Source organism: Micromesistius poutassou (genome assembly GCF_964030765.1).
Source record: "Micromesistius poutassou genome assembly, chromosome: 1".
NCBI classification, from domain to species: domain Eukaryota; kingdom Metazoa; phylum Chordata; class Actinopteri; order Gadiformes; family Gadidae; genus Micromesistius; species Micromesistius poutassou.
The window spans coordinates 16,455,675-16,481,721 of NC_140271.1; the positions used below are offsets into that span (position 1 = coordinate 16,455,675).

Below are 26,047 nucleotides of genomic sequence, written 5' to 3' on the forward strand. Positions count from 1 at the left end.
GAACTTAAATCACATGCATTTCATGCAGATTAAGTACCCTGGAAATCAAGAGTTCTCGCGAGAGCACAATTTGAGTTTGCTCAGCGAGTCACTCTGGGAACGAGCGATATACTCACTCCCCGATTCCCCTGGCCCAGAACATTAACCAATCACATCGGTGTATCTGATATAGGCGGGCCGAAAGCGTTTCTGTTTTACCGACCGGATACGGCAAGAGTCTTATCTATTGGTTAGCTCCGCTGGTCAGGTACACCTGACCAGCTCCAATTGCGTGCAGTGATATTTTCAAATGCATGCTTGGGGCCGCCCCTCGAGTTGGGCCATTTTCATTACTCGTTGCCAGACCCAACAGCTTTCTAGATGTGGGTCTGGATTTCCGGGCTAGAGAAATGCCACAATAGCTGCTTTCACATATGACCTCCGTCTTTTCTCCACATATGTGGAGCAGGAGGTTCGACCGTGAGGGTCATTCACACTTATTCACACTTGACGCCCAAAACGCGGACATCGGTGTCGCTCAGACATCAGTAGAATCTCCGGATGGTTTAGGGGGCGGGCTTGCAAGGGGCGGGGTATGACGTACGGTCTAAATTCTCAAGAGGCGGGACATGACGTAGTATAATTGCGGCCGCTGTCACGTTGGTTTGTTGTTGTTTGACCGCAGACAGCATGGAAGCAGAACGGGCAGAACTCACTGCAATCTTCTTAACTGTTGTTGCAGCGATACATCAGATATTTCGTTGCATCCACAACATCCGAGGCATCGATGAAAGATTGGAGCATGAAACCAATAGAAGGAACGATGAATAAGAAAGGCGTTGCGAACGACTGCGTTACCGGAGAAAGAGATAATTAATAAGCCCTACCATGGGCAAAAGCGCCGGTATTCGTAACCTCTTCTTTAAGTTATACCTTAACATCTCGCGTTGGTAAGGTTGGTCTGAAGCGCTCGTAGAACCTTCTTAGCTCTACCGTAGTGATGTTTCAGCTCCTGCAGTCTCCGCCACTGTACAGTAACCTTTAGAAATCCCCGTTGTGCATGTTCATTCCAAGTTTGTGTCCGTAGTCAATTGAGACCAAATGAAACCGCATGTTTGAATTGAGGATATTTTCTCGGCTGTTCTTTATTTTGGGCCATGGGTACAGCAGGCAAGGTCAGATCGACTCGCTTCCAATAATTTCAAAAACAAAAAATATATATTATTTATTTTACAATTTAAAAATGAACAAAACTGTCTTCTAAATTAAGGAAATTATACTGGGAAACGAATAAACCATTATAAGCAACGAGTGAACTTAATAAGCAATCAAAATAATTTTTTCAAACACCGCCTCTTTCCCTTGACATTTAGTTTTCACCTGACATATGCGACAGATGTTTAAAGCAACCTGGTCGTACAGGAATCCGTGAAATGAGTCGGTCTACGTCCCGTATAGTAGCCTATATTTTAATTTAACGTCTTTAATGGTAAGAGACTAGACTGGGTATCCCCACCCCCATCTGCCGGCGATTGGAATTCGCCCTGCACACGGGGATGGCAAGGAACATGTTTAATCTTCCTGTTTCCTATCCCAATCCGTTTGGCACCAATCACCAAGCTGGCTTTTTTCACCTGGCGCTCTATTGGCTGGTTAAACACGATGACGACAGAGAAGCGTCGCAAGCAGCCAAAGCCACCGAAGCGGAAGCCACCGAAGCGGAGCAACGGCTGCCCGTTGATGCAGCTGTCGCTGCTGTTTAAATGATTTCAGGGGCAAGTTTCTTTGAAAGCTGAGCAGAAACTTGCCCTGGAGCAATTCCTCCAAAGAAAGGATGTATTTGCTTTAATGCCGACTGGTTTTGGTAAAAGTTTAATCTACCAGCTAGCCCCGCTGGTGGCCAATTGCTTGCAGCCATTTGAACTACGCCCGCCTCTTGTGCAGGAGAAAATGACGGCACCCTCACCAGACCAACGTGCAATCTACAATTGGACTTGGTCTGGCTATAGCCAGGCTAGTAAGAGACCGCACGGGGATGGACAATGGATAATGAGCGTTGTTTAATTAAATTACAATGCCACATGCCACAATACCAGAACAGCTGCCTCTGAACTGGCGATTCGTCACCGTTATTTCTTATCACCGGGTTCGGCGTGAGAGTGTCCGGGACAGAAGATGTTTCTGAGCTGGACGGTGATGGCATGGCGGTCTCCATGCTCTCCGATGGGGAATCTGAAAGGGCTGCCACTTGCATGCTGCCAGTCGCTCGTAGTGGCCTTGTGGAGTGCCAGCCCCCCCAGATCGTCTCACACAAATCCTGGTACTGGCAGGTTTTGCGGTCGTTCCCACTTTTTTTGTTGTGGTCTACCACGGTGGTGAATTGCTTTTTGAGGGATTTTAATTTTGTGATGAATTGTGTCCTTCCCTTCACAATTCCCATTTCAGCAAGCTTCTTCACCATACGGTCGTACATGACTGCGTCTTTCGCAGTGCCCTTCATATGTGCGATCACCGCACTGTCGGCCCTCAAAGTAAGCAGCTGAAAAACCTCTTTGTCTTTCCAGGCCATTCTCGTTTTGAGTCATGTCTCCTTGCCTCTCCTATATATGCAGCCTGCTCCTGGCGTGTTATTTTGTTCCCGCCATAGGGTGTGTTCCCGCCGTAGCGTCATCAACACGCCCACTAAGGTGAAGTGCGAAATTACGACATTCTACTGCTCATTCACATATAAGGTTATTAGCATTTCCTCCGGAGAACATACTACCTCGGGGGTAGTATTTTTTCAGGAGGTCCAACGTCAGGATATGTCATTCACATATACGGCACGTCCGTAGAATCTACGGAGGATAGACGGATGCACGTCCATATGTGAAAGCAGCTAATGTCAAGCAGATCATGCTGGGAGACGGGGAAGATGGAGGAGAGGAGAGGAGGTGCTCTCAGCTTCCTCAGGGAAAGAGGAGAGCGGTGGAGAGATGGGTGGAGACGTAGCAGGAGGGGCGCTAGCAGGCCGAGACCACGTGCTCCATCTTCCCCCGGTAGTGGGTGGCGAGGCCAGGTGCCCCTTTCTCCCAGCGTGCTGCGGAGAATGAAGGTGGTGGTGGCGGCGGTGGTCACGGGCCTGGTGGTAGGTGCTCTGTGTGGGGTGGCAGGTTTGGGTGTAGCTCATCTGGCTGGGGCGACGGTAGGGCGGGTGGAGGCCATTGGCGCTGTTGGAGCAGCCTCGGGACAGACGGCCGCAGGGGCCGCTATCGGAGGGCCTGTGGGGGGCTCTGTGGCCACTGCGGCTGGGCTAGGAGCTGCCAGTCCTGGGGAAGGAGTTCAGTTAGCTCTGGGCCAGGTGGGCCTCCTGGGGGTATCAACTGTGGGGGTGGCTGCAGGCGATCTAGGATCTGCAGTCCAAAAAACATATTCCTCTCTCACCTCAAAAACGCCTTCAGCATACTGAGGAATATTTGAGGGAGCAGGCCTGCATCAAGTCACCATCCCTACCCATTGTGGACGATGTGGAAGGAGAACAATTTCCACCTCCCCGAGATTACGGCTTCAAAGTCAGGCTCCAAGCTACAAGCAGCAGCAGGCTCCAAGCTACCACTACCAGCAGCAGCAGGCTCCAAGCTACCACTACCAGCAGCAGCAGGCTCCAAGCCACAGCGGCCAATAGCAGCAGGCTACAAGCTATGGTGGAAAGCACGCTTCAGGCTACTGCGGCCAGCAGCACGCTCCAGGCTACGGAGGCCAGCAGCACGCTCCAGGCTACGGAGGCCAGCACGCTCCAGGCTACGGAGGCCAGCACGCTCCAGGCTACGGAGGCCAGCACGCTCCAGGCTACGGAGGCCAGCACGCTCCAGGCTACGGAGGCCAGCAGCACGCTCCAGGCTACGGAGGCCAGCACGCTCCAGGCTACGGAGGCCAGCACGCTCCAGGCTACGGAGGCCAGCACGCTCCAGGCTACGGAGGCCAGCACCGGATCCGGATGACTATTTAGATTAGTAGGAGTTATCTGGAGTCTTTTCTAAGACCCCAGGCGGGGAGTGTTCTTTATGTTGTGTAGTGTGGTTTATGTTGTTAATGCCCTGTGGTGATGGGAGTGCAGCATGCTTTGAAACAGGAGGCAGCCTGCTATAAAACAGGAAGTAGACGTTTTGTGGTAGTCTACTTGTGGCATTCAAGACATGATTCTCACCATCAGTCACGTCATCCTTTGTTGAGATACCTGTTACAGGAAGTAGCCATTTTGTGGCAGTCTACTTGTGGCATTCAAGCCATGATTCTCAGCATCAGTCACAAGTCATCCTTTGCTGAGATACCTGTTAGATGCATTGTCTGTAAGTATGTTGAACCAGTATTTCTTGCCTTTAGTGTGAACTATGTTTACTCCAAACACATTTATTCTACATGCTATGCCAATACCTCATGCTTAGCCCCAGACTTCATTGTTTGTTATCTTTATATTTGCATGCTTTACCACTTCTGAGCTGTAATGCCAACATTTCCTTTTATTCTTATGTTACAGTTTTACAATTTACGAGCTTCAGTAAACAAACTCAGTGAACAAAAAAAAAAAAAAACTAAACTAAAAAATCTCAACCTTTTTTTTCTCACATTGCGAAGAAAGGGATTTTAACTTGACCTGAAACTGCGCAAACCTATTGAATTCTTTTCAGGGTGGAGTCGACCTGAACGACAGATAAACAACGATAGGAAAAGTAAATTGAGAAAGACATACTCAATATGGAGTCAGGTAAGGTGGATTGATCTTCAGAAGCTCAGTAACTAAGTGAATCTGAAATAGTTTTGTGGACATTAGAAAAGGTTCCGTAGGTAGGGAGCTATTTCCTCTCCAACAACAGGACGGATATGGTGGTACCAGAATAATAACATGCCTCCACTATAATAATTACATGAATCTAAAATGTACATTACACATTCTTTTCTGTACCTTACGTTAATCAATTAATTATAAAAATGTGTGAATGTATTTATGAACTTATAAATACCATACCAATGATTTGTCTAATCACATGGCCATGGTCACAAGTTTTGTGGCAAAAGTTGCCCAATGGCCGGATGTGGTATTCCAATACTAGAGAGAGAGACAGGAGACCCAGTATAAAAGGACAATGCTCTAAACCTATTCAATCCTAAACTGAACATTTCTCAAGCTGGGAATATACCCTCAATATTACAGAATTATTAAGCATCGTGTTAGATAACTCACCCAAAGATTAAAAAAAATATTTGTTGACAAGATTGTGCAATTTAATGGACAGCTTGTGTAATGTCTCACCTACAGAAATAAAGGGGCTGTGTCCAACAGACGTGGGAGAGAATGATCCAAAAGAAGAACTGAGACTGATCCTGATTGGAAAGACGGGATCTGGGAAGAGCGCCTCAGGGAACACCATCCTGGGCCGACGACACTTCCAGTTAAAGCCTACCCAGACAGCAATGGGGCGTCGAATACGAGTTGATTGTTGGTTAGAATGGTCGCTTTCCGTCAGACGACTAAAATTCACCGTTGAATCAACGGTGTGGATAGTCGTTCTCTCGACGGTAGGAGAACGTCGAAAATACTACGTTGATTCAACGTTGATTTGCTTGCCAATTTTCAACGTCATTTACCGTACGTCGAAATGGTGTTGAATTGAGGTTGTAACCTAAACGCATATGCTTTAGCATTTTTCCTGATAGCATTGTCATTTTGTAATGAGATCAATTAATGTTTATCCTTGTATATAAACTGCAGGTATGGCCATTGAATGTCCCTGCTACAACTATTTCTGGCAGGAAAACTGGTCTATATACTTTTAGCAAGCTCACATATAAACAGCTTTCACTAATGCAATAAAGATCACTGGTTAAAAAATAAGGTCTCCTCTTAACACCCCATTACAACGGTGGCATTTGAGTGGTTAAAACACACAAGCTGCAATTTTGAGATCCTAGTAAAACGATGTGTACCAGTGAGAAATGTGCTCACAATTCATAGTTCAGATCCAAAGTTTGTCATAAGCCACAAAGCCCACTCCTCATTGATTTCCACACCCCTCTTCTTTGAAATAATTACTCAAGAGTTTGGCTTGACAAAGATCAAGGTTTTAATACCCATTAAAATGTGTTATTTGAAAACTGTTAAGGAATTACATTAATGGAAAGGTAGCGCAAGCTTGTAATAACAAAAACAAGTATATTGGAAATAAACGAACATACATGTACAGCTAATAGAGGGAGAAGGAATACAGTAACCAGGGTCAGCAACCTTTTCAACATGCAGTGCCAGTTTGACATTTTCTCGTTAATGTATGCCATAAGAAACGATATATTAATTAAGCAGAATTATGACACAGCAACCAAAAACATTTCCAGAAGACCTGGAATTGTATTATTTCCATATAGTCCTCAATCATGCATCAACAATTTAAATGTTTTTGTTATATTTGCAACATGGGCTTACAAATGATTACATATACCCCATCTTAAAACACCTTCTAGATAGTCATACACATTGTTGAAAAAGTAATGATACATACAATGATCATCAACAATTCATAATCAGCCAATGAAAATCAATTTTTTTTATTGAATTTTGGTTTAACAGAATAATTAGGCAACATCACACGAGGGAGTGCTGTTGTGAATATCAGCACGGCTGTGATTCGGTCATAGGTACGAGGCTGTTGGCCGAGTGCCTAAGAAAATCACAGCTGTGCTGATATTCAGTACAACAGCACAACCTCGAGTGTGATATTGCTTTTATACAACAGTTCTACAAGCACCATTCATTAGTTAATAATAAGCAACTACATATTATGATCAGATTTGTTTGTTCATTAATGATTTATTTAGCTCCACCAACACAAATAGATCCGCAACTGGACTGGGACTGAACTGACTGAAATTATCTATTGCTTTTATAAAACGGTTACGTAAGTATGGCGAAATGAAAGTCATAAAAACATTTTTTTTAGCGAATACAAAAAGTAGTCCCCCCTGGCTGCCTGCAAAGTGTACGGCGGTTGCTATGCAACACACACTGTAGCGTCCTTTGTCGGCAATTTAGTCTACTATCGAGTTCACTCACCGTGTGCCTATTGCTTTACATTTCCAGCAATCAACATATTTTTAGGCTTCAGTGAACTATGCTATTGCTTTTATATATAAATAAACAACAGTTCAAGTTAGACGCGGAGTGACTGAACTCTGTAAACTGAACGGGCGTCATAGCTGTGTGTATACGTTCAATATACAACAGTTGGGAACCAATCAGATCGCTTGATTTAAGCCACCTGTTTTATAATTTGTAATAATCTTCATCTTCTGCCTCAACTTCTTGTAGAGCGTCATGGCCTCTTGTGGCACGAACAACTGCAGCATTTCTGGGAGAGTGCGTTCAGATTACATATAGAAGTAGTTTTCACTCGGTGCGAACATCAGATACCCAGGACCATGTGCCCACCGAGCTACAGCCTTGACCACCTGACAGTGCTTCATTTCATAATGCATTTGATGGTGTTGCCTTTGATTTCCGAAATCTCCATTCAGCCCACTGCATGCATTCTCCTTCATCTTCTGCAAGACACAAATGCAAACATAAGAAATGAATGAAAGAATTCATAACCCTTACGCTACCTGCCGGTCCAAACAAAAGTGGCGGTTGTCATATTAAATCTAGGCACTAAGGCCACATACAGCTGACGCTCATGAAGTAAGGCAGATAGGAAACTGATAATTACTAACTTCTCCTTGCCTGGCAGTCCTTAACATATGTAATGAGGCTAATAACATTACATAACTGATGACCTGTCTGATGACCATGACATTTATAGGCAGGATCATATGATGTATGCACAAGCTAATATGCTTATCAGAAAATTTGGTATGTGTTCATCTTCTGTGAAAATAACACTTTTCAAAGCCTTTTGTACCCGAATGTACAGTGAGATACAAAAAAAGTAGCATTCACAAACTTTATGTGGCATTTAATGATGGTATGAGGCAACTACTTACAGTGCCTCGATGGAATAGCGCAAGCCTTCCGTTTGTGAATTGAAACATCTAAAACTATTTACACAGATTCTGATGCATTTCCCATGCAAAAACACTCCAATCTGAATACATACGTTGCAAAACCGCCAACCTCCATCCAGCTCTTTGACAACAAGTTGACAACGAAGACCTTACGGATGGCACAAGAATGCGATTTGTTCACTCTAATGTATTTCCAATGCAAAAACACTGAGTTGGAATACGGACACTGCAAACCCTCTCCATCCAGCTCTCCAAGAAGCAGTTGACAACAACGGAGACCCTACAGATAAGGCAAGCCTGTGATTTGTTCACTCGCTACAAATGAAACGGTAAGGGAACTCATTTCAGACAAAGCATCTTTGCACTTTTGTTTTATCAAATGTATCTGAAGTGTTTGCACGAATAGGAAGTAGGCTAATTGAATTTGATCATACAATTGCACAACATTGTATTGGTTATTGTTGGTGGCGTCATTGCATTTGTAACAAGCTACAAGCAGTCGCAGTTGAAAGAACTTTTAAAAGATTACTGACTGGGTATGCAAACTGCAGCTTACTGTTGTTTCATGAATGGTCTTTGTGAGTTAATGGTCCTTTTTCAGGAGTTTCTACTGAATTTGCCTGTTGAGTTACCTTTGCCCTTAAGAATTCAATACACGTCAACACAAAATTACCTTGTTGTCCTGGAGATGTTTTGGACAGGCATGCCAGTTTCAAGGCCCTCTTTGGTCAGGATGTGAGACATTGCTTCAGGTAACGGTTAGACGGAGCTGAGAACGGTTAACAGAGAACGGTTAACGAGCTGGCGCTATAGCGCCAGCTCCGTTACCAGGGTCTGCCAGCTGGGGACCACTGACTACCATGTGGGGGAAGAGGCGGGGAGGAAGAAGGTGGTGGTGTTGGACATGCCAGGTTTTGGAGACACACACCTGACCCGGGAACAGATCCTCACGGAGATCAGTCAAGGCGTTGCCCTGACGGCCCCCGGCGCCCACGCCTTCCTCTTGGTGGTCCAGGTGGGACGCTACACAGAGGAGGAGAACATGGCCGTCACTATGATGGCTGATGTATTTGGAGAAGCGGCGGTCAGCAACCACACGGTGGTGCTGTTCACCAGGGGAGATGACCTGGAGGGGGGGCCGATAGAGGAGTACCTGGCCAGCGCGCCTGCTAGCCTCAAGGCTTTGATTGACAGGTGTGGAGGCAGGTACCACGTGTTCAACAACCGGGCGCCCAGCGATGTGCAGCAAGTTCACCAGCTGCTGGGGAAGGTGGAGCAGGTTGTGGAGGACAACGGTGGAGGGTGTTACACCAACGCCATGTACCTGGAGGTAGAGGCAATCAGGGAGGAGGAGAGGAAGAGGGCACAAGATAAGGAAAATCTCAATATAAGACCACAGGCTCCACCATCCCCCAGCCCCAGTTTGAGTGAGGAGGCGTTGCAATCCCGCAGCCTGATGAAGAAAATACTTAAGGTGGTGGCGGTGGTGCTCGTTGGCGTGGCGCTGGGGGCTGTGATTGGGGCAATTGTCCCAATAGGAATTGTGGTGGGAGCATCCGTTGGGAGCAGCACAGGCCTACTAGCCATCACTGCAACTAATATTGCCGTGTCGGCCGCTGTTGGGGGGGCTATTGGGGCCGGTATGGGGTTTGCTCTTTGGGTAAAAGCTGAAAATGCTTGTAAAGAATTTAAGGGAAAAGTAGATAAGGTGGGCAGCCTACATATTTTTTATGTATGTCGCTTTGGATAAAAGCGTCTGCCAAATACTTAAACATAAATAAACACCTGAAAGTTTTTATATCAGCTAAAACCACCAATCTGTTTCACTGGAGCCCGAGAGATAGGCTCGTGAATCCAGTGAAACAGATTGGTGGTTTTAGCTGATATAAAAACTTTCAGGTGTTTATTTATGTTTAAGTATTTGGCAGAGGCTTTTATCCAAAGCGACATACATAAAAAATACATATAAAACAATCACTGTAAACATAATCATTTAAGGGAAGAATGTAATACAAAATATCAATACAAAGTGTCAAGACAGAATAAACTCTGCTGCTGCTGCAACAGAGATACAGTCTATAAGTCCCTAAGATATATAGATATCTAATGTATTCATACATTGTTTATGTAGGATATACGTATATGTATATATAACCTAATCATATTGTTTCTTCTACTTAAAAATAGCTGACCGTTTTTTTCCCCTTCTCGGGATTATATTCCCAGTTTTGAGCTCGGACGTCTGGTCACTTATAGCATATAAGAATATTATATTACTGTTAAGCCAACTATGAATAATAAAACACGCCAAAACATGTGTCCTTTGTCATAGCTACACGTATGAAAAAAAACAGAGTGAAAATCAGTAGTATTCAGTGAGGTAAGATTAATTAAATGCGCTGACAGTTCATTGCTCCGGCCAAATGAATTACACTGAGTGGAGCGGATCACCACTCCAAGATGGCGGCCCCGCGTCTCGTCAGCGCCAGTAGGCAGTAGCGGTCGATGCTGCGTCTACTTATAAGATGTCTATGGGGATTGCTATCTAGTTCTCCCACTTCTGTCCTCACTCCCTGTGTATCCCGTGTTACCGGTATTTCTGCCGGATGCTCGTGCTTAAGGGGAAATTATTCCAATCAGACTCCACAAAATAAAGGAGGGATGTCTAAAATTCGGATTAGCAATGGTTGAAAATATTTAGGATTATATTAGTACACAAAAAAACAAATTTTATAACATAGTTATGGACTTTTTTAGATTTAAAAAAATGCAGAAATCGTACACACATTCTACCTTTAAGCAGTCACATTTTGTAATTTATATTTGTTCATTATTTCTGTTCCAGAGAACATTTTGTATTGGATATTTGACACTGTTTGATTAATGTTGTGTTAGGAACACACACACACACACACACACACACACACACACACACACACACACACACACACACACACACACACACACACACACACACACACACACACACACACACAGTGTTTCAATCAATTGGGAAATTGTACCTTCCGTTGAAGAATGAAGAGCTGTGGCTGGGGGCGATAAATGTGAGCGTTATACAAAGTTAACACAAAACCAATCTGACTGTTGTCGCCCTCTGCTGGTGGTTTCATGACCTCGTTAAAACGGACCAGAAGGGGCAGCCTGCAAAGGATAACTTTTAACTAATATTTGAGAATATTCAATGGGCATTAATCAAATAAAAAGGTTTAAAGTCCAACACAGATCATTGTAATCATCTTTGTTCTTGTCCTCTAATACAGGGGTTCCAAACCTTTTCAGTTTGAGACCCAAAAGAGACATTTGGGGTCTCCCCGCCGGGACCCAAACAAAAAAGAATAAGAAATGTATTTATCTCATGATGAAAGTACATCACAGCCATAATCCAAGTGTGTGTTAAGTTCACATAAGAATTTGCACAATTAACTTGAAAAATGAGGACAAAGAAGCAGTGAGTCAATACACTCAGTGTTCCAGCTGGAGTGGGGAGTGCGGCCAAGCATATAACGAACACAGAACAACAGAAACAAAGTCACCATCAGGGTAATAAATGTTCATTTTAACATTGTGATCTAGAGTGAGTGAAGCACAGAAGTCTCACTCAATGTTATCTGAGCCAGAGAGCGAACAGGTTGTCAGGTCCAGGCTCACGAGGAGAGAAAGAGAGAGAGAGAGAAAGAGAGAGAGAGCTGCTGCTCAGTTGCTGAACAGCAGCTGAGCTGAACAACATAACATTTTTTTATTTTTAAACAAAACATTTTTACCAACATGTTTTTTACCACCAGCAGGGACCGGCCTACCTTCGCCGGATCCCACCACGGGACCTCCACCCCTACCACCAACAACCATCAACCTGGGACTGGCCTACCATCGCCTCAACCCACCACGGGACCATCACCACCACTGACAACAGGTAAGAGCCTCCTCACAGCTTCACCTAACCACACAATCCTGTTTGAAATGTATTCACCCTGGAGGCCTATCTATTCCCATCACACCAATACCACACAGCCACACCACTACACACACAACAGACGCACACTACTTCCCACACCCACATACCATTACAGACCCGCCAACTCTCCATACAGACCACCACACCACACCTACTATCACTACAATAGACCCACACACACACACATCAAACCACGGAATACACCAGACCCAGACCACTAACTATACCCACACACACAACCACCTAGATCACATAGACCACCTCTACAATCCACCCGCCCACCTCCACCACCACCAATACACACTCAGTACATTGCACCGGATGCCCCCACCCGGGAAAAAGCCTAACTACATTTTAAAATCATCCAGGCCCTACACCACAAGAACATAACGGACAGAGCGGTGTCCTCCCGGGAACTCCCGAGGGGAATGTTACGACAAGGTTCATAAACTAGCAAACTTTATCAAACCCGCATCACCCACAGACATCACATTACAAAAAATTGATGAAAACACCGACACTTGGATGCACACTAACATGTTGATCCTATAAGAACACTACACACACACAATAGAGGAATTCACACAAACACCCCAACCCACCAACACACTCTCACTCAAGATCGCCACCAACTGGGCACACAAGAGATTTGGCAACAGATTATTACCCACCACCTTAGAAACACTAGAACACACACTATCCCAAACAACATCCACCTCCCAATCATCAGCTACTACCAACCCACACCCCCTCCACCCCCCCCCCCCCCCCCCCCCTTACCGCCGCCCCGTCTCCCCACCCCCCCACCCCGAGCCTGGACCATCACCTCACCGACATCTCCACAACCCACACTCAGCCACACAGATTTCCCCCCCCTCCCCCTACCCCTCCCCACTCCCTCGTCACCCCCTAGCAGCACCCACGCACACTCTAGATCCCTTTATTTAGGCTCCCGCCCAACATTGACTGAACTCACTACTATACACGCAACCACACACATAACAGACCCACCCCCCACGCAACCGCTCCTCCCCCTCCCCATCCCCCTCCCCGCAAGGATAAGGGGTAGGGGAAGGGCCCGCACCTTCCTTACCCGCAACAAGAGCCAGGACACCAACAGAACCGCACTACACAACCCACACACCACCCCGGTTCATTTACCCTCCCAAATGAATCCACTCCCCACTCACCGATCCCCACCCTCGCCCCCATTCTCCCGAACCAGAGTCCATCGCACCAGATTAACCTCCATCTCAGAGGACCAAACAACCATCTCCCCATCACCCTACACCACACTCTCCCCAGAACTCCCCCTCACCCCATCCACACACTTGCATCTAACCTCTCCCACTCCCAACCCCCACAAGAAGAAAATCATTCACATAGAAGCACAGGTCATTCACACCCATAACTCTCAACCAGAACCCACCACACCCTACACACCCACACCCACCAGACCTCTCCTTACACCACACACACGCACCAACCTCACTGTAGACCTCGCTGACACCATCTCACAAAAATCAATTTCCCCTCCCCTCCCTCTCCCCTACAGGTGTCACCAGTGGCCTGGCAAAAAATCCAAGAGTAATGATGAAGGGGCCTACCAAGGTCAACATGACCACAGCAAACCCCACTGATAAAAACTCTTCCCCCCCTCCCCCCACCACCATCTTACCAGGCCACTGTGGACACCAACCCTCCGGCCCCTACCGCCCCCCCCTACACTACCCCCTCCAGACATCAAACCACAGTCTACCCCCTCCCCCACCAATCCTGCAACCTTAAAATACCACCGACCTATCTACCACAAGGCAAGGGCGGGCAATAGGTTGCAGGATTGGTCATAACTAGGACAGAAACCCACACTCATCATCGGCGACTCCAACCTCCCCCACATACACACGCACACATACAAATAGACAGTTACCCCGGGGCCACCATAGGACACATCCTACATATCCTTCAGAAAACACCAACACATACTCACGCACAAACAGTCATCCTCTCTATCGGCATCAACAACATGAACCATAACCCCGAACTGACATCCAACAAACAAATATCTGCACTTCACAAACAGGCACTCATCACATTCCCTAACGCCACCATCCACTTCCCCGTCATCAACCACTCACCGTCACTCACACTGAAACTCACCGTCACTCACACTGAAACAACAACAGAACCTCCGCTCTCTCAACAGTTACATAGTCACTTATCTCAACCCCCTGTTAGAAATCCCCCACGACACCTTCATCACTCAGCCTGACAACATACACTGGACACCAAACACAGCACATCCTCACCCATTGGTGCACACAGTTGAATTTCCACTAACACATAACCTCACACAGGACACTTCCACTACACCACCTTCCACCACCACACACAGACACGACATATCCACTCCCCCTTCCCCGCAACCTCCCACGGCAGATAGAATCAGACACATACAACACATACACACAGCCCCCTCCAACATCCTCAATCTAGCCACATCCCTCACCCTCACAACAGCACAGACCACACTTTTAGAAAAAGGCCTGACATTCATTCCCCGCCCCACCACACTAGACCGGGAGGAGCTTCGGAGGGACCTGTCCAAGTATCACAGACGACTCACATTACTCGACCACTTCCAATACACGCCATATACCAACTTCACCCCATTTACACAACCCTCTCACTGGCAACCACTATCTGCACACCGTCACCCACGCATCACCCAACTTATCAAGTCAGACCTGGACTCATTCTATCACCAACAACCCACCCAAGACACCCCGGACAACATCACCGCACAACAGAGACAAGCAATTCACCAACTCAAATCACACCCACACATAGTCATAAAACCGGCCGACAAAGGATCCAAGATTGTTATACTCGACACCCATCAATACCTATTTGAAGCAAACCGACAACTCACCAACACATCACACTATCAACCCATTCCCTCCAACATCCAACCCACAACACAAATTAAACTCAGACACATAATTAATTCACTTTACACCCAGAAATTCATCTCCGCGAAACAACGCAATTTTCTCTTCGGACCGGACAACCCCAGACCACGCAAATTCTACCTACTACCCAAAATACACAAGGATCCAGATACTTGGATGGTTCCCTTCAAGGTCCCTCCCGGCAGACCAATAGTCTCAGACTGCAATAGCACCACCTACCACATCGCACACTACCTTGAACACCACCTCAACCCACTCTCCACCATCCACCTTAGGGACACCACTCACTTCCTCGACAAAATCAGGTCCATGGCGGTTCCCCCTCACACACACCTTTTCACCATAGATATAGACAGCCTATACACCAGTGTTTCTCAACCTTTTTTGAGCAAACGCCCCCCTTACCTTACCCTGATCCTCTGGCGCCCCCCCCCCCCCATTATTATTGTTGATTTTGTTTAAAAAATATATATATGCGACACCCGTGGGTAGGCTATATCCATTACCAACTCCACTCCAACTCGTGCTACATTGCTTGAATAAAAAACTTCTGTGCCGTTTTGGTTTCTTCTGGACAAGAAAATGTGTATTCAGAGTTTTATTAAAAGGTTTTATTATTGAGCTATTGAAGTTTAATACGTAACAGTGCTTGTGTACATTTTTATTGGTTATTGAACTGTTAACCCGCGAACTTGGGTTCAATATGTGCACGAAAGACTACCTTTGTTTACGTGACGTTGCCTAGCAACGCTGCGCATGTGCAGCCTTTATCCACTTCGTTCTGAGTTGGACAGTAGCACGTTTAAGTTCGCGGCCAAATAGTAATTAAAGTAGTTTGTTACTATACAAGTTAAGTACCTGTAACATCAGTGTTAAATGCGTATGTGCCGGTTGGTGTGCGTGCCTTATGAAAGTAAGTGTTTATCGGTTCACAGACGTAATGAGCGACGTTGCGGTGGTCTACACGTAATGCGCACGTTCTATTGTTTACAATTAGCATGCTAAGCGGAGTTAGCTTTATTCACGTCTTATGTTGCCTTACTATGTAATATAGATGAGATTCATGTTGCTTAGTGTAATGCCCCATCCACCGCTTGCTTTCATGTCCCGCAAACCAACCAGTGGAAGTCGGGGGGGGGCGGAATAGTTTCGGAAAGCACCACGCTGCTGCGATGAGGTGGATTTGTTTATCGGCGTTACTATGGCGATCATGACGGTACTGAGCATAAAGTAAAAAGTAGATGAGACGATAGAAGGGTTAGAAACCCATATGAAGATTTGTTATTTCAGTTATCCTATTTTTGCACCGAAAATATTTGAAAACCATGTTTAAAAAGTTCAAAATAAAGACCACTACACAAGCAAAGTTGCCCCCGTGTTCGTTCCCAGCGCCCCCCTAGGTTCTACGAACGCCCCCCAGGGGGCGCTGCCGCCCCCGTTGAGAAACCCTGCTATACACAAATATAGACCTCACTTTAGGTATAGATTCAATAAAGAAAACCCTCAACAATAACCCGGACCCACTCAGACCTGACACTCATCTCCTACAACTCCTACACATCTGCCTCACAACCAACAACTTCACCTTCGATGGGAAAGAATATTTACAAATCCAGGGAACCGCCATGGGCCAAAGATTTGCACCTTCATACGCCAATATCTACATGAGCGAGTGGGAGCGGGGAGCACTTCACAAATGCACACACAAACCACTCTTTTTTTACAGATTTCTTGATGACATTATAGGGGAATGGGCACACGACATCACACTCTTCCCACAATTTATCCACACACTCAACACTCACCACGACACAATTAAAGTAAAATACACAATAGACACAACACAAGTACATTTTCTGGACACCACAGTCACATTAGAACCCCACCCAGACCTCACACACAAAACACTCACCACCAGGGTCTACTTCAAACCCACGGACACACACTCACTCCTTCACAAACACAGTTATCACCCAAAACATACATTTAGAGGCATTATTAAATCACAAATCACCCGTTACCACAGAATCTGCACCCACCACACGGACCTCCACCACGCCATCAGCACACTCTTCACAGCACTCAGGGCACGTGGTTACAGCAAAAGGTTTCTCAGGACAATTAAAACAGACACACTAGCACAACTCGCTACTACTCGCTCCTCACCCTCCCCACACACAACTTCAAACACTACCCCCGACTCTACACCAGCTACCTCACCACTTTCCTCCACCCTACATACCATACAACGCACACACACCACCAACCTACCTCTTGGCTACCATCCTAACCCCAACCCCCTCCCTTTCTCCTTTCCCACATCCCACCCTTACCCCAACCACTTCCCTAACTCTAACCCCCTCCCTTTTTCCACATCCCACCCTAACCCCAACCCCAACCCTAACCTCTCCCCCTCCCCTAACCCCAACCCTAACCCCTCCCCTAACCCCAACCCCTCCCCCAACCCCAACCGAACATTGCTCATCTAGCCATCGTACATCTAGGTGCACACGCCCACTTGTGAGAGGGTTATTTTTTAAAAACGGCTCGTAAGGGCTAATCCCACTCCCACCTGGTGGTATAATATGTCACCTTTAAGAGCAGGATGCTGGGAGTCCCACAGCAGGTTAGCCCCCAGCCGCTGTCACCCGATAGCCTCCATTAATATTTCACATCAATGACATTGTGTGACGAACATTTGCTTCCTGAAAAAAAAGGCCTACTAGTAAACTAGTAGGCCTACTAGTAAACTAGGCCTAGGTTATTCACATGAAATAAAACAATAAAACATTGAGACCATTCCACAAAGCACACTGGGTAATAACAAATTCAACCCATGGACTCGTCACTGCAATATGCAACTTCTCGGTGTTCCCGAACCCACCCCAGGGGATGACCAACATCCGCAACCAGAACGCTCTTCTGAAGAACCACTATAACCACATTTCGTTTTTCTTTTTTTTTCTATTTCTTGTCACAGCTTGTGTAACCGGAGCAGGGCAATGATTTTATTGTTACAATATTTGTTGTAAGGGTCATATTTAGTACATGTCTAGTTTGCATATTTTTTATAGTTATTATTAGTGTGAATGCTGGAGCATTCACACTCTAGATATCAAAATCTTTATTTTTATTCTGTCAATAGGCCTACTTCGGTCTTCTTCTCCTTCGCCATACTTTCAGCTACAGAAACCATTCAAATATCAAAACGTCCAGCTTTGTAACGACATGATGGCTATCTATTCAGCTATCTATTCGGCTATCTATTTTTTCTATTCATTAAACTTTTCAAATGATTCTACTTTTTCCACCTTTATTTTTCCAATAGAAATCAATGAGCCTCTGATACTTTCACTGCATGCCTAAGACGTCGTAACCATATAGGCGTCTTACGCTGGGGTCGAGTAGGCCTACCCACCAGTTTTCGTCAAGATTCACTTTGTACCCACCACTTAAAAAGACAAAACTTGAGTTTAAATATTATGGATTATTACACGGCTCTTCTCAGTGCTGTGGAACACTCCGTTCACTTGCATGGGCCTTCCCGACTTCCGGCTGTGAATCATTTTTTGATAATTGACCGTTGCTAAGCACATAATGACTGCTGTCAAGGAAAGCAAGCGAAGCAAGACCCCTCCACTTCGCGTCGGTGTCCGGTTCGCCCTGTCGGGGCTTATTTTCCCGATAATGACCGGCGTTCTATACATTATTCCTTACTTATTTTTGTATGAGCTGCCAGCCTGGCTTGGACAACGAATGAGGTATTAATACTGATCCTCTTTGGTTGGGATGCAATAATGAGGCATCAGACAATCAAGTCATTTTAGCCAGAATACATGAAGGTAAAAAGCACCAGAGCAGGTTGGTAGGACCATGGACATACAGAGACCCTAAGATATATAGATATCTAATGTATTCTGACGTGTGTCCCGATAGGACTCACTGTTTTTGATGCACCTAGCCTCCCCCGATTCGATCATGGAAAGGACGCAGAACTACGTTGTCAAGAAAATGTTACCTACATATGCATGTATACCTTGAATGTCTATGTATGCCATATATATCTTATTAAGTATGCTTTATTATGTTTTATATGTATGCCATATGTAACTTATTATGCATGCTTTATTATATCTTATATGAGGAGATCTATGAGTATTCAAGAGCTGTTTATTTCAGAATGCAAGAACATGTGGGGGGACTTTGATTGTATGAAAGGCCCACTGTGAGGAGCACTAAAAGGGTGCTTCTCTGTAGGCCCCATGACACGACCACCATATGCTAACTGTGACACACACACAAGGAGGATCGTAAAGAAGAACACACACACATTGTAAACCCTTGATGGCTGTTACTTTAGCATGCTTGTTCTGAACTAGACATGAGTGCGAAATGTGATAACTAGAAATGTGTAACAGAGAAACATTTGTGAAATGCAGATTGTAAGATGACACCGGGCCCCCACCTTTAGAGAATAGGAGCAGAGGAGGGTCTCTTATGGTATAGAAAGTTTTAAGATTTTGAGTTCTTTACAGTCTGTTGAAGCAGTTCGTTGCTAGCAGTCGCTTGGTGTTGATTGCTGGGGGTAGAGCTGTGTGATCATCTCTCTCTGCCTATTCTGATCTCTTTTTCTCACCCTGTACTAACCAACTTAGCAAATAGCGTTTTATCCTCTTATTTTATTTCTAAAAGAAAAAAGAAAAAAGAGAAAAGGAATCCCGAAAGGGCAGCTTCCACCTCTGGGAAGAAAGAGAAAAGGAATCCCGAAAGGGCAGCTTCCACCTCTGGAAAAAAGAGAAAAGGAATCCCGAAAGGGCAGCTTCCACCTCTGGAAAAAAGAGAAAAGGAATCCCGAAAGGGCAGCTTCCACCTCTGAGGATCAAGTAGGCCTAAAGGAATCCCGAACGGGCAGATTCCACCACTGATGATCCATCCTTAAATTAGGCCAATTTTTAATTGCTTTAATTGTAATGGTTTATCTTGCGCTAACCCTTTCGCCATCACCATCTACATCTTTTCTATCTATCTATCTCTCTCTCACTCTCTCCCTTTAGTTTAGGAAACAGTGCCTTATATCAAAGTTCTAGTTAGGACCGAGCACTCTATATTTGTAAAAGTTCATTTTGTATTATTGGACCTAAAAATAAATCTACCTGACTACATTTGTAGTAGGCGAGTTTATCCCTTTTTGCGAGTCCCTTACCTGTCGACTCATCAAGCCGGCAGAAGCAGACCGACCGACACCTCACGGTAAGTGGCGCACATTACGAGCGGTGATTGGTGATTGTGACTGATGCGGGGCAACGCTAAGTAATAAGGTTTTTTTTTGTGTTTTTTTCTGTGGCTCGACGTCGAGGGGCCGAGGCCGTAGAATTAACTAAAGCGATAGGAGCATTTGCGATCGGGGCTTAACCAAGTGACCTGGGTCGGACCCAAATAGAGCTGAGCCGAGCACACACCCTCCGTGAGACGACGGGATCACGGTTGGGGGGAGAGACGCGAGGGTTTCGACTTAGGTTAGTCCCGGGGGCCTTCCGACACCTACGGCGGCGTGTCTTCCGCGGAGGCCCTATAAATCATCAGCGCGGCGTATAGGCAGCGTACAGCGCACGGCGCGGGTGACCACACTTCGACATGGCGCCCAACGTGGGGCTGTAACTAGTCTGCGAACTAGGCAGTCCAGTGCACGAATAGCACACCCAGAGATAGAATAGGCTGTGATAAGGAATATACAGTCTTACGTTGTTTAAATTAGTTATTGTTGGTAATCGTAGTTGTGGTAGGCCTACAATACGAGCATTAGTCAAGGATTATTGTGGTTCATTTGGTTTTGTGTCCCGTGGGACCTGACCGGTCTAGAGGGCCAAGCAGTTATACTTTTTCTTCTTATCTTTGTTCAAACACTCATACGGCTGTGACTCCGATACACAGCTATTCACCCACCAATAGAACAGGCTATCATTGTTCAACAGAACAGGCAATCTTGGTTTTTCATTTTTCAGTTAATTGTTGGTATTGATAATTATTGTTGCTGTATGTAGTCATATTGTAATTATTAATTAATTGCTTGGTGACGGTTGCAGCTATACTGTGATTATTGATCGGCAATTCTATCAGATATCATCTTTTGGTAAGGTTGTGACTAGTCAATTCAGTCTGGTTCACAGCTGATTGCTCGTAAAATAGAACAGGCTCTCATTGTTAAACAGAACAGGCGATCTTGGTTTTTCATTTTTCTTAGATCGATTGTTGGTATTAATGACTACTGTTGCTGTTTAATAGTCATATTGCATTTATAGGCTATTTGCTTAAGTGACGGTTGCGGCTATACTGTGATTATTGATTGACAATTGTTTTATTAAATACTATCGTTTAATGTGACCTGGTGATCGTAGTTGGGATAGAACGCGATTATTAGATTAACAATTGTTGTGGTTGATTTTGTCTTATCTCCTGTGGGACCTAATCGGGCTAAAGGGCCAGGCGGCCCTACTTTTTTTAAAATCTAAATCTTCATCCAGAATCTCGCGGGGCTGTGACTAATCGAAGGATCAGGCAGTTCAGTGTACCACCGCGCACACAGATAGAACAGGCTGTCATTGTTCCACGGAAGAGGCAGCCTTGGTCTCTGTTTTCATTGATTTCTGATATTGGTGATTATCATTGTTGCTTTAAAAAGTTGAGTTGTTATTAATAAAGTTTTAATGGCTATGACTGATTGATTATTATCCATTTTGTGTGGCCCGACTGGTCTAATGTACCAGGCGGGCTAAGTTTTCATCGATTTTGTCTTAAAGGTCCGGGAGGTCCGACGGTGTGCACAAACATTAGCCTACACCTTGAAATAAAAACAGGCCGTGAGTGGTCTATGAAATAAAGAGTCTTGATTTTTTCTCAATTGAGTTGTTATTATTGATGTGTTTGTGATATAATAAATAAACAAAGGAAACGGAGCGATTGTGAGTTGTGATCAATTGGTTTGTTAATAAGGGGGAATCTTTTGGGTTAAGGCCTATTTATAGTGTGATAGACTAATTGAGGATAATTGTCTTATTACCGAATTTTATAGATAATTTGGCGTCGTTCTTGGTTTAACATCGTAATCAGGCAGTCCAAAACGAAAACCTTTGGTGCTGAATCCGGTCTAAGAACCGGGCAGCCCAATAAATAAAAAATAAAAAGTTGTTGCGTCGTTTCTGGTGTGAGTGCCAGGCAGTCATCAACGAAAAAACTTGGCGTCGTTTCTGGTTTAACATCATAATCAGGCAGTCCGAGACGAAAACATTTGGTACTGTATCTTGTCAAAGGACCAGGCGGACCGAACCGAAAAAAAGTAATGGCGTCGTTTCTGGTCTAGGAACCAGGCAGAACATTACGAGATAATATCTACCAAGGGCACCTGACCTAAAAGCCCTAAGTAGAAGATATCCGTCGTGAAAAGGTAATATTCCACCTGTAGCGCTAACAGGTTGGTAAAGGAGTTACCCAAGTATCGATAAAGATCCAGGTCGGCCCATTGCAAAACCGAGGGCGTGGTCACCGTGTGAGGACGCCCGCAGTACTCTAGAGAAGGGGTCGCTATCTATAGTACCGGAAGTATTTCCGTAAGTCGGCGTACGCAGGAACTAAATAGGGGACGGGATCATAAAAATAAAATAAAAAATAAAAAATAACCCCAAACTAATAAAAATATAAGTTGTTGCGTCGTTTCTGGTCTGAGTGCCAGGCAGTCATCAACGAAAAAACTTGGCGTCGTTTCCGGTTTCCATCGTAATCGGGCAGTCCAAGATGAAAATCTTTGGTGCTGGTTCCGGTTTAAAACCGGGCAGCCCATAAAAATAAAAATATAAGTTGTTGCGTCGTTTCTGGTCTGAGTGCCAGGCAGTCATCAACGAAAAAACTTGGCGTCGTTTCCGGTTTCCATCGTAATCGGGCAGTCCAAGACGAAAATCTTTGGTGCTGGTTCCGGTTTAAAACCGGGCAGCCCATAAAAATAAAAATATAAGTTGTTGCGTCGTTTCTGGTCTGAGTGCCAGGCAGTCATCAACGAAAAAACTTGGCGTCGTTTCCGGTTTCCATCGTAATCGGGCAGTCCAAGACGAAAATCCTTGGTGCTGAATCCGGTCTAAAAACCGGGCAGCCCAAACGAATAAAAATATAAGTTGTTGCGTCGTTTCTGGTGTAGGTGCCAGGCAGTCATCAACGAAAAAACTTGGCGTCGTTCTGGTTTAACATCATAATCAGGCAGTCCGAGACAAAAAACATTTGGTGCTACATCTTGTGAAAGGACCAGACAAACCAAATCGAAAAAAAGTAATGGCGTCGTTTCTGGTCTAGGAACCAGGCAGAACATTACGAGATAATATCTACCAAGGGTACCAAGCCTAAAAACTCTAGTAGAAAATATCCGTCGTGAAAAGGTAATATTCCACCTGTAGCGCTAATAGGTTAGCAAAGAGGAGTTACCCAAGTATCGATAAAGATCCAGGTTGGCCCATTGCAAAACCGAGGGCGTGGTCACCGTGTGAGGACGCCCGCAGTATTCTGGAGAAGGGGTCGCTATCTATCTAAGAGTACCGGAAGTATTTCCGTAAGTCGGCGTACGCAGGAACTAAATAGGGGACGGGATCATAAAAATAGAAAATAAAAAATAAGAGTAAAAAACACATAAAAAATTCTGAAAACAACAAAAACAGTAAACATGAGCAGAACGGAAGCCTCGGAGATAGGTGAACAAGAGATTGAAGTGGAATCCCAGGGGGGATGGGAAAGCGCTGACGGACAGGAAGGGGCTCACGCAGGAGTGTGCGAACAATGTGCTAATAAAGGGGGTGCAAAGCGACTTCACTGCCCCCCAGAGCCCATTCAGTATAGTGTCCTTGGCGAAAACTACTCTGCGGATGTTGCGGGCCCATTTGCCAGAACATCTATGGGCCACAAATATTTTCTGGTCATCCTTGATAATGGCGGTCAGGACGCCAGGGTGTGCCCTTTAACCGCCGCGAACGGTAGACAAGTGGCCTACAAATTTTCAGACTATTTTGCCAGCCGCGGTGGCGCAAAAACTCTTAGGATGGACAATGCTTCCCATTTTTAGAACAAACACGTGGCCGACCTCTTAGAAGGGGCCGGGATACAATCAATTTGGAGCGCTCCCTATAAACCTTCCACCAACGGGGTGGCCGAAAGGTGTGTGGGGAGGGCAAAGGAGTGGATAACTGCGAACGAGCCCATTTATTGGGACACTCCCGTCTCCCTCTGGAAATTAAACACCCACCTTTCTCTGCCGCCGTTAAAACCCAAAGAGCATACAGAACGAGGGGGACTGACGACAGATCCCCTGACCGTGGGACAGCGCGTGTGGGTAAACCGCGGTCGAGGCAACAAGGGGGTGGGGGCGGTGAAACATTCTAACGAGGGCGATGATGTGATAATTGCGATTGACGATAACCTCATAACCTGTAAGAATATGGGGCCGGTGCATCGAAGCCAGGTTATTCCATGGGTTACGTAATCTAGTGATGGTAGTCCGTGATCCGCAATGGCATTTGTACATTAGAAATTAGATTTTAGAGGAGCATTAATGGTTTGGATTGTTTGGTGTTATGACTTTAAGGAGTTAGAGGTGACAGGTAGATTTTAGGATTGAGTACTTACGAATTGAGCATTGTGTGGTGGGGAATGACATGGGGTCACACTGACTGTTTGTTTTTCTTGGAAACCATGGTATATGCGTACATGATGTATCTGCCTTGCCCCCTCTATCTCTCACAATCAACCTCACTGTTTTGTATGTTGCTCTGCTGTAAATCCTGGGGTTTTAAAGGGGCGTTTTTCTTGGCCTCGCTCCCACTTCAATGGGAGGATGATGGGAACTAGTTCCACATTTTGTATTGAAGTAGGTCACGAAACAGTAACTCTTAGACACACCTAACCCTTTTCTTTCAGATGGCAGAGGCAGCAGGATCGCACGGCTCTGCCCCTATGTGGTCAGAGAACCCCATGTATGGGGGTCAAGGTGGTGAGAAACCACACTCGGAGTTTAGGGAGCTAAACTTCAACCGATACATCTGGTGTCTTTCAGCGGACGCCACCAGGAAGAAGTGGTGGTTAGGGGCAGCAGGCCCCATAGCGACTCCCTTTAAACCCCCAACTAAGACGAGAGATTTTCAATATGCGCATAGGGTCAAACTAGACTGGAAGCCCTATGTACCAGGAACATGTGTGAAATGCAACACCAGGTGTTTCTTTCATGTATGGACAGGACTGAAGAAAGACAAGAAGCACAGCAAGGAGGTCGCCAATATGCGACCCCCAAAGGTCAAAGAGGGTTATGTACAAGGAGCATTCTTTCCAGGAATAGAGTTAACGGGGGAGAGTAGAATCACCTTCTGTAAGATCTGTTGGAAGAATGTAGGGCATAGATCCTCAGTGTGCCGGTTTGATCACCCTCATGGTGAAGACGCGCCCCCAGATTGTTCCTGCTCGGCAGGTTGCTATGGCTGTATGGGTGTACCAGTGTTCGGCCCCTCGTGAATTGTTGTGCCAGGCTGGCTCAATATGGGACTGAGTTTGTAGAAGTAAGAAAAGCGGTAGTTAGAGCCTTCCATCCTAACAACATTGGGGGTCTGGTAATTTCCCACAATCCTAAATGGACGGGAAAGAGGCCCACTGGAGACCTAGGAGAATTGATCATGGCAGAGGCCTACAACAGGAAGTTCTCCCCTTGGGAGAAATGTGAGACAACAAAGGGGTGCGCAAAAGAACAGCTAGATTGTCACACCACTGGCACATTAGCTCGGTACGCAAAGGAAACCAGGCAGAAGCAACTGGTTTTCTACATGACGGTAAAACCACTTTCAGCCCCCTCCCCGGAAGAAGCAACACCCAAGGAGGGGTGGAAGACACTAAGAATATTCATTCTCAAAACAGCCCAGTGGAATGGGTTCTTGGCCAAACAGGGAAAAATAAAGGTTCCCCAAGATGAGCCAACATGGCTCTTATCCTATGATTGCTACGTCCAAGAAGCTCCCTTAAACATGGGAGTAATCGCCAAAGCAATAAATCGTATAAAAGACAAAAAACAGCCAAA

General features: G+C 45.5%; 2 protein-coding genes across 2 annotated transcripts in view; both read left to right on the plus strand.

Annotated features, from left to right (window-relative positions):
* The window catches only part of hsd3b7 (hydroxy-delta-5-steroid dehydrogenase, 3 beta- and steroid delta-isomerase), a gene marked incomplete at its 3' end in the record, with an annotated part of 80,876 nt that extends 79,603 nt beyond the window's left edge, over positions 1 to 1,273 (plus strand). Inside the window, exon 4 of the mRNA XM_084488805.1 lies at positions 1,261 to 1,273. Coding sequence (XP_084344931.1) covers positions 1,261 to 1,273 — 13 coding nt within the window. The remainder of the gene's footprint in view (positions 1 to 1,260) is intronic.
* Positions 1,274 to 4,713: 3,440 nt separating this feature from the next.
* On the plus strand, positions 4,714 to 25,491 carry LOC311399207 (GTPase IMAP family member 9-like; the record flags this gene model as incomplete). The annotated part of the gene is made up of 5 exons (XM_084488806.1): positions 4,714 to 4,723; positions 5,276 to 5,408; positions 8,812 to 9,523; positions 24,904 to 24,976; positions 25,430 to 25,491. The coding sequence occupies 5 exons, from the start codon at positions 4,714 to 4,716 to the stop codon at positions 25,489 to 25,491; spliced, it is 990 nt and encodes a 329-aa protein (XP_084344932.1).
* Positions 25,492 to 26,047: the final 556 nt, after the last annotated feature.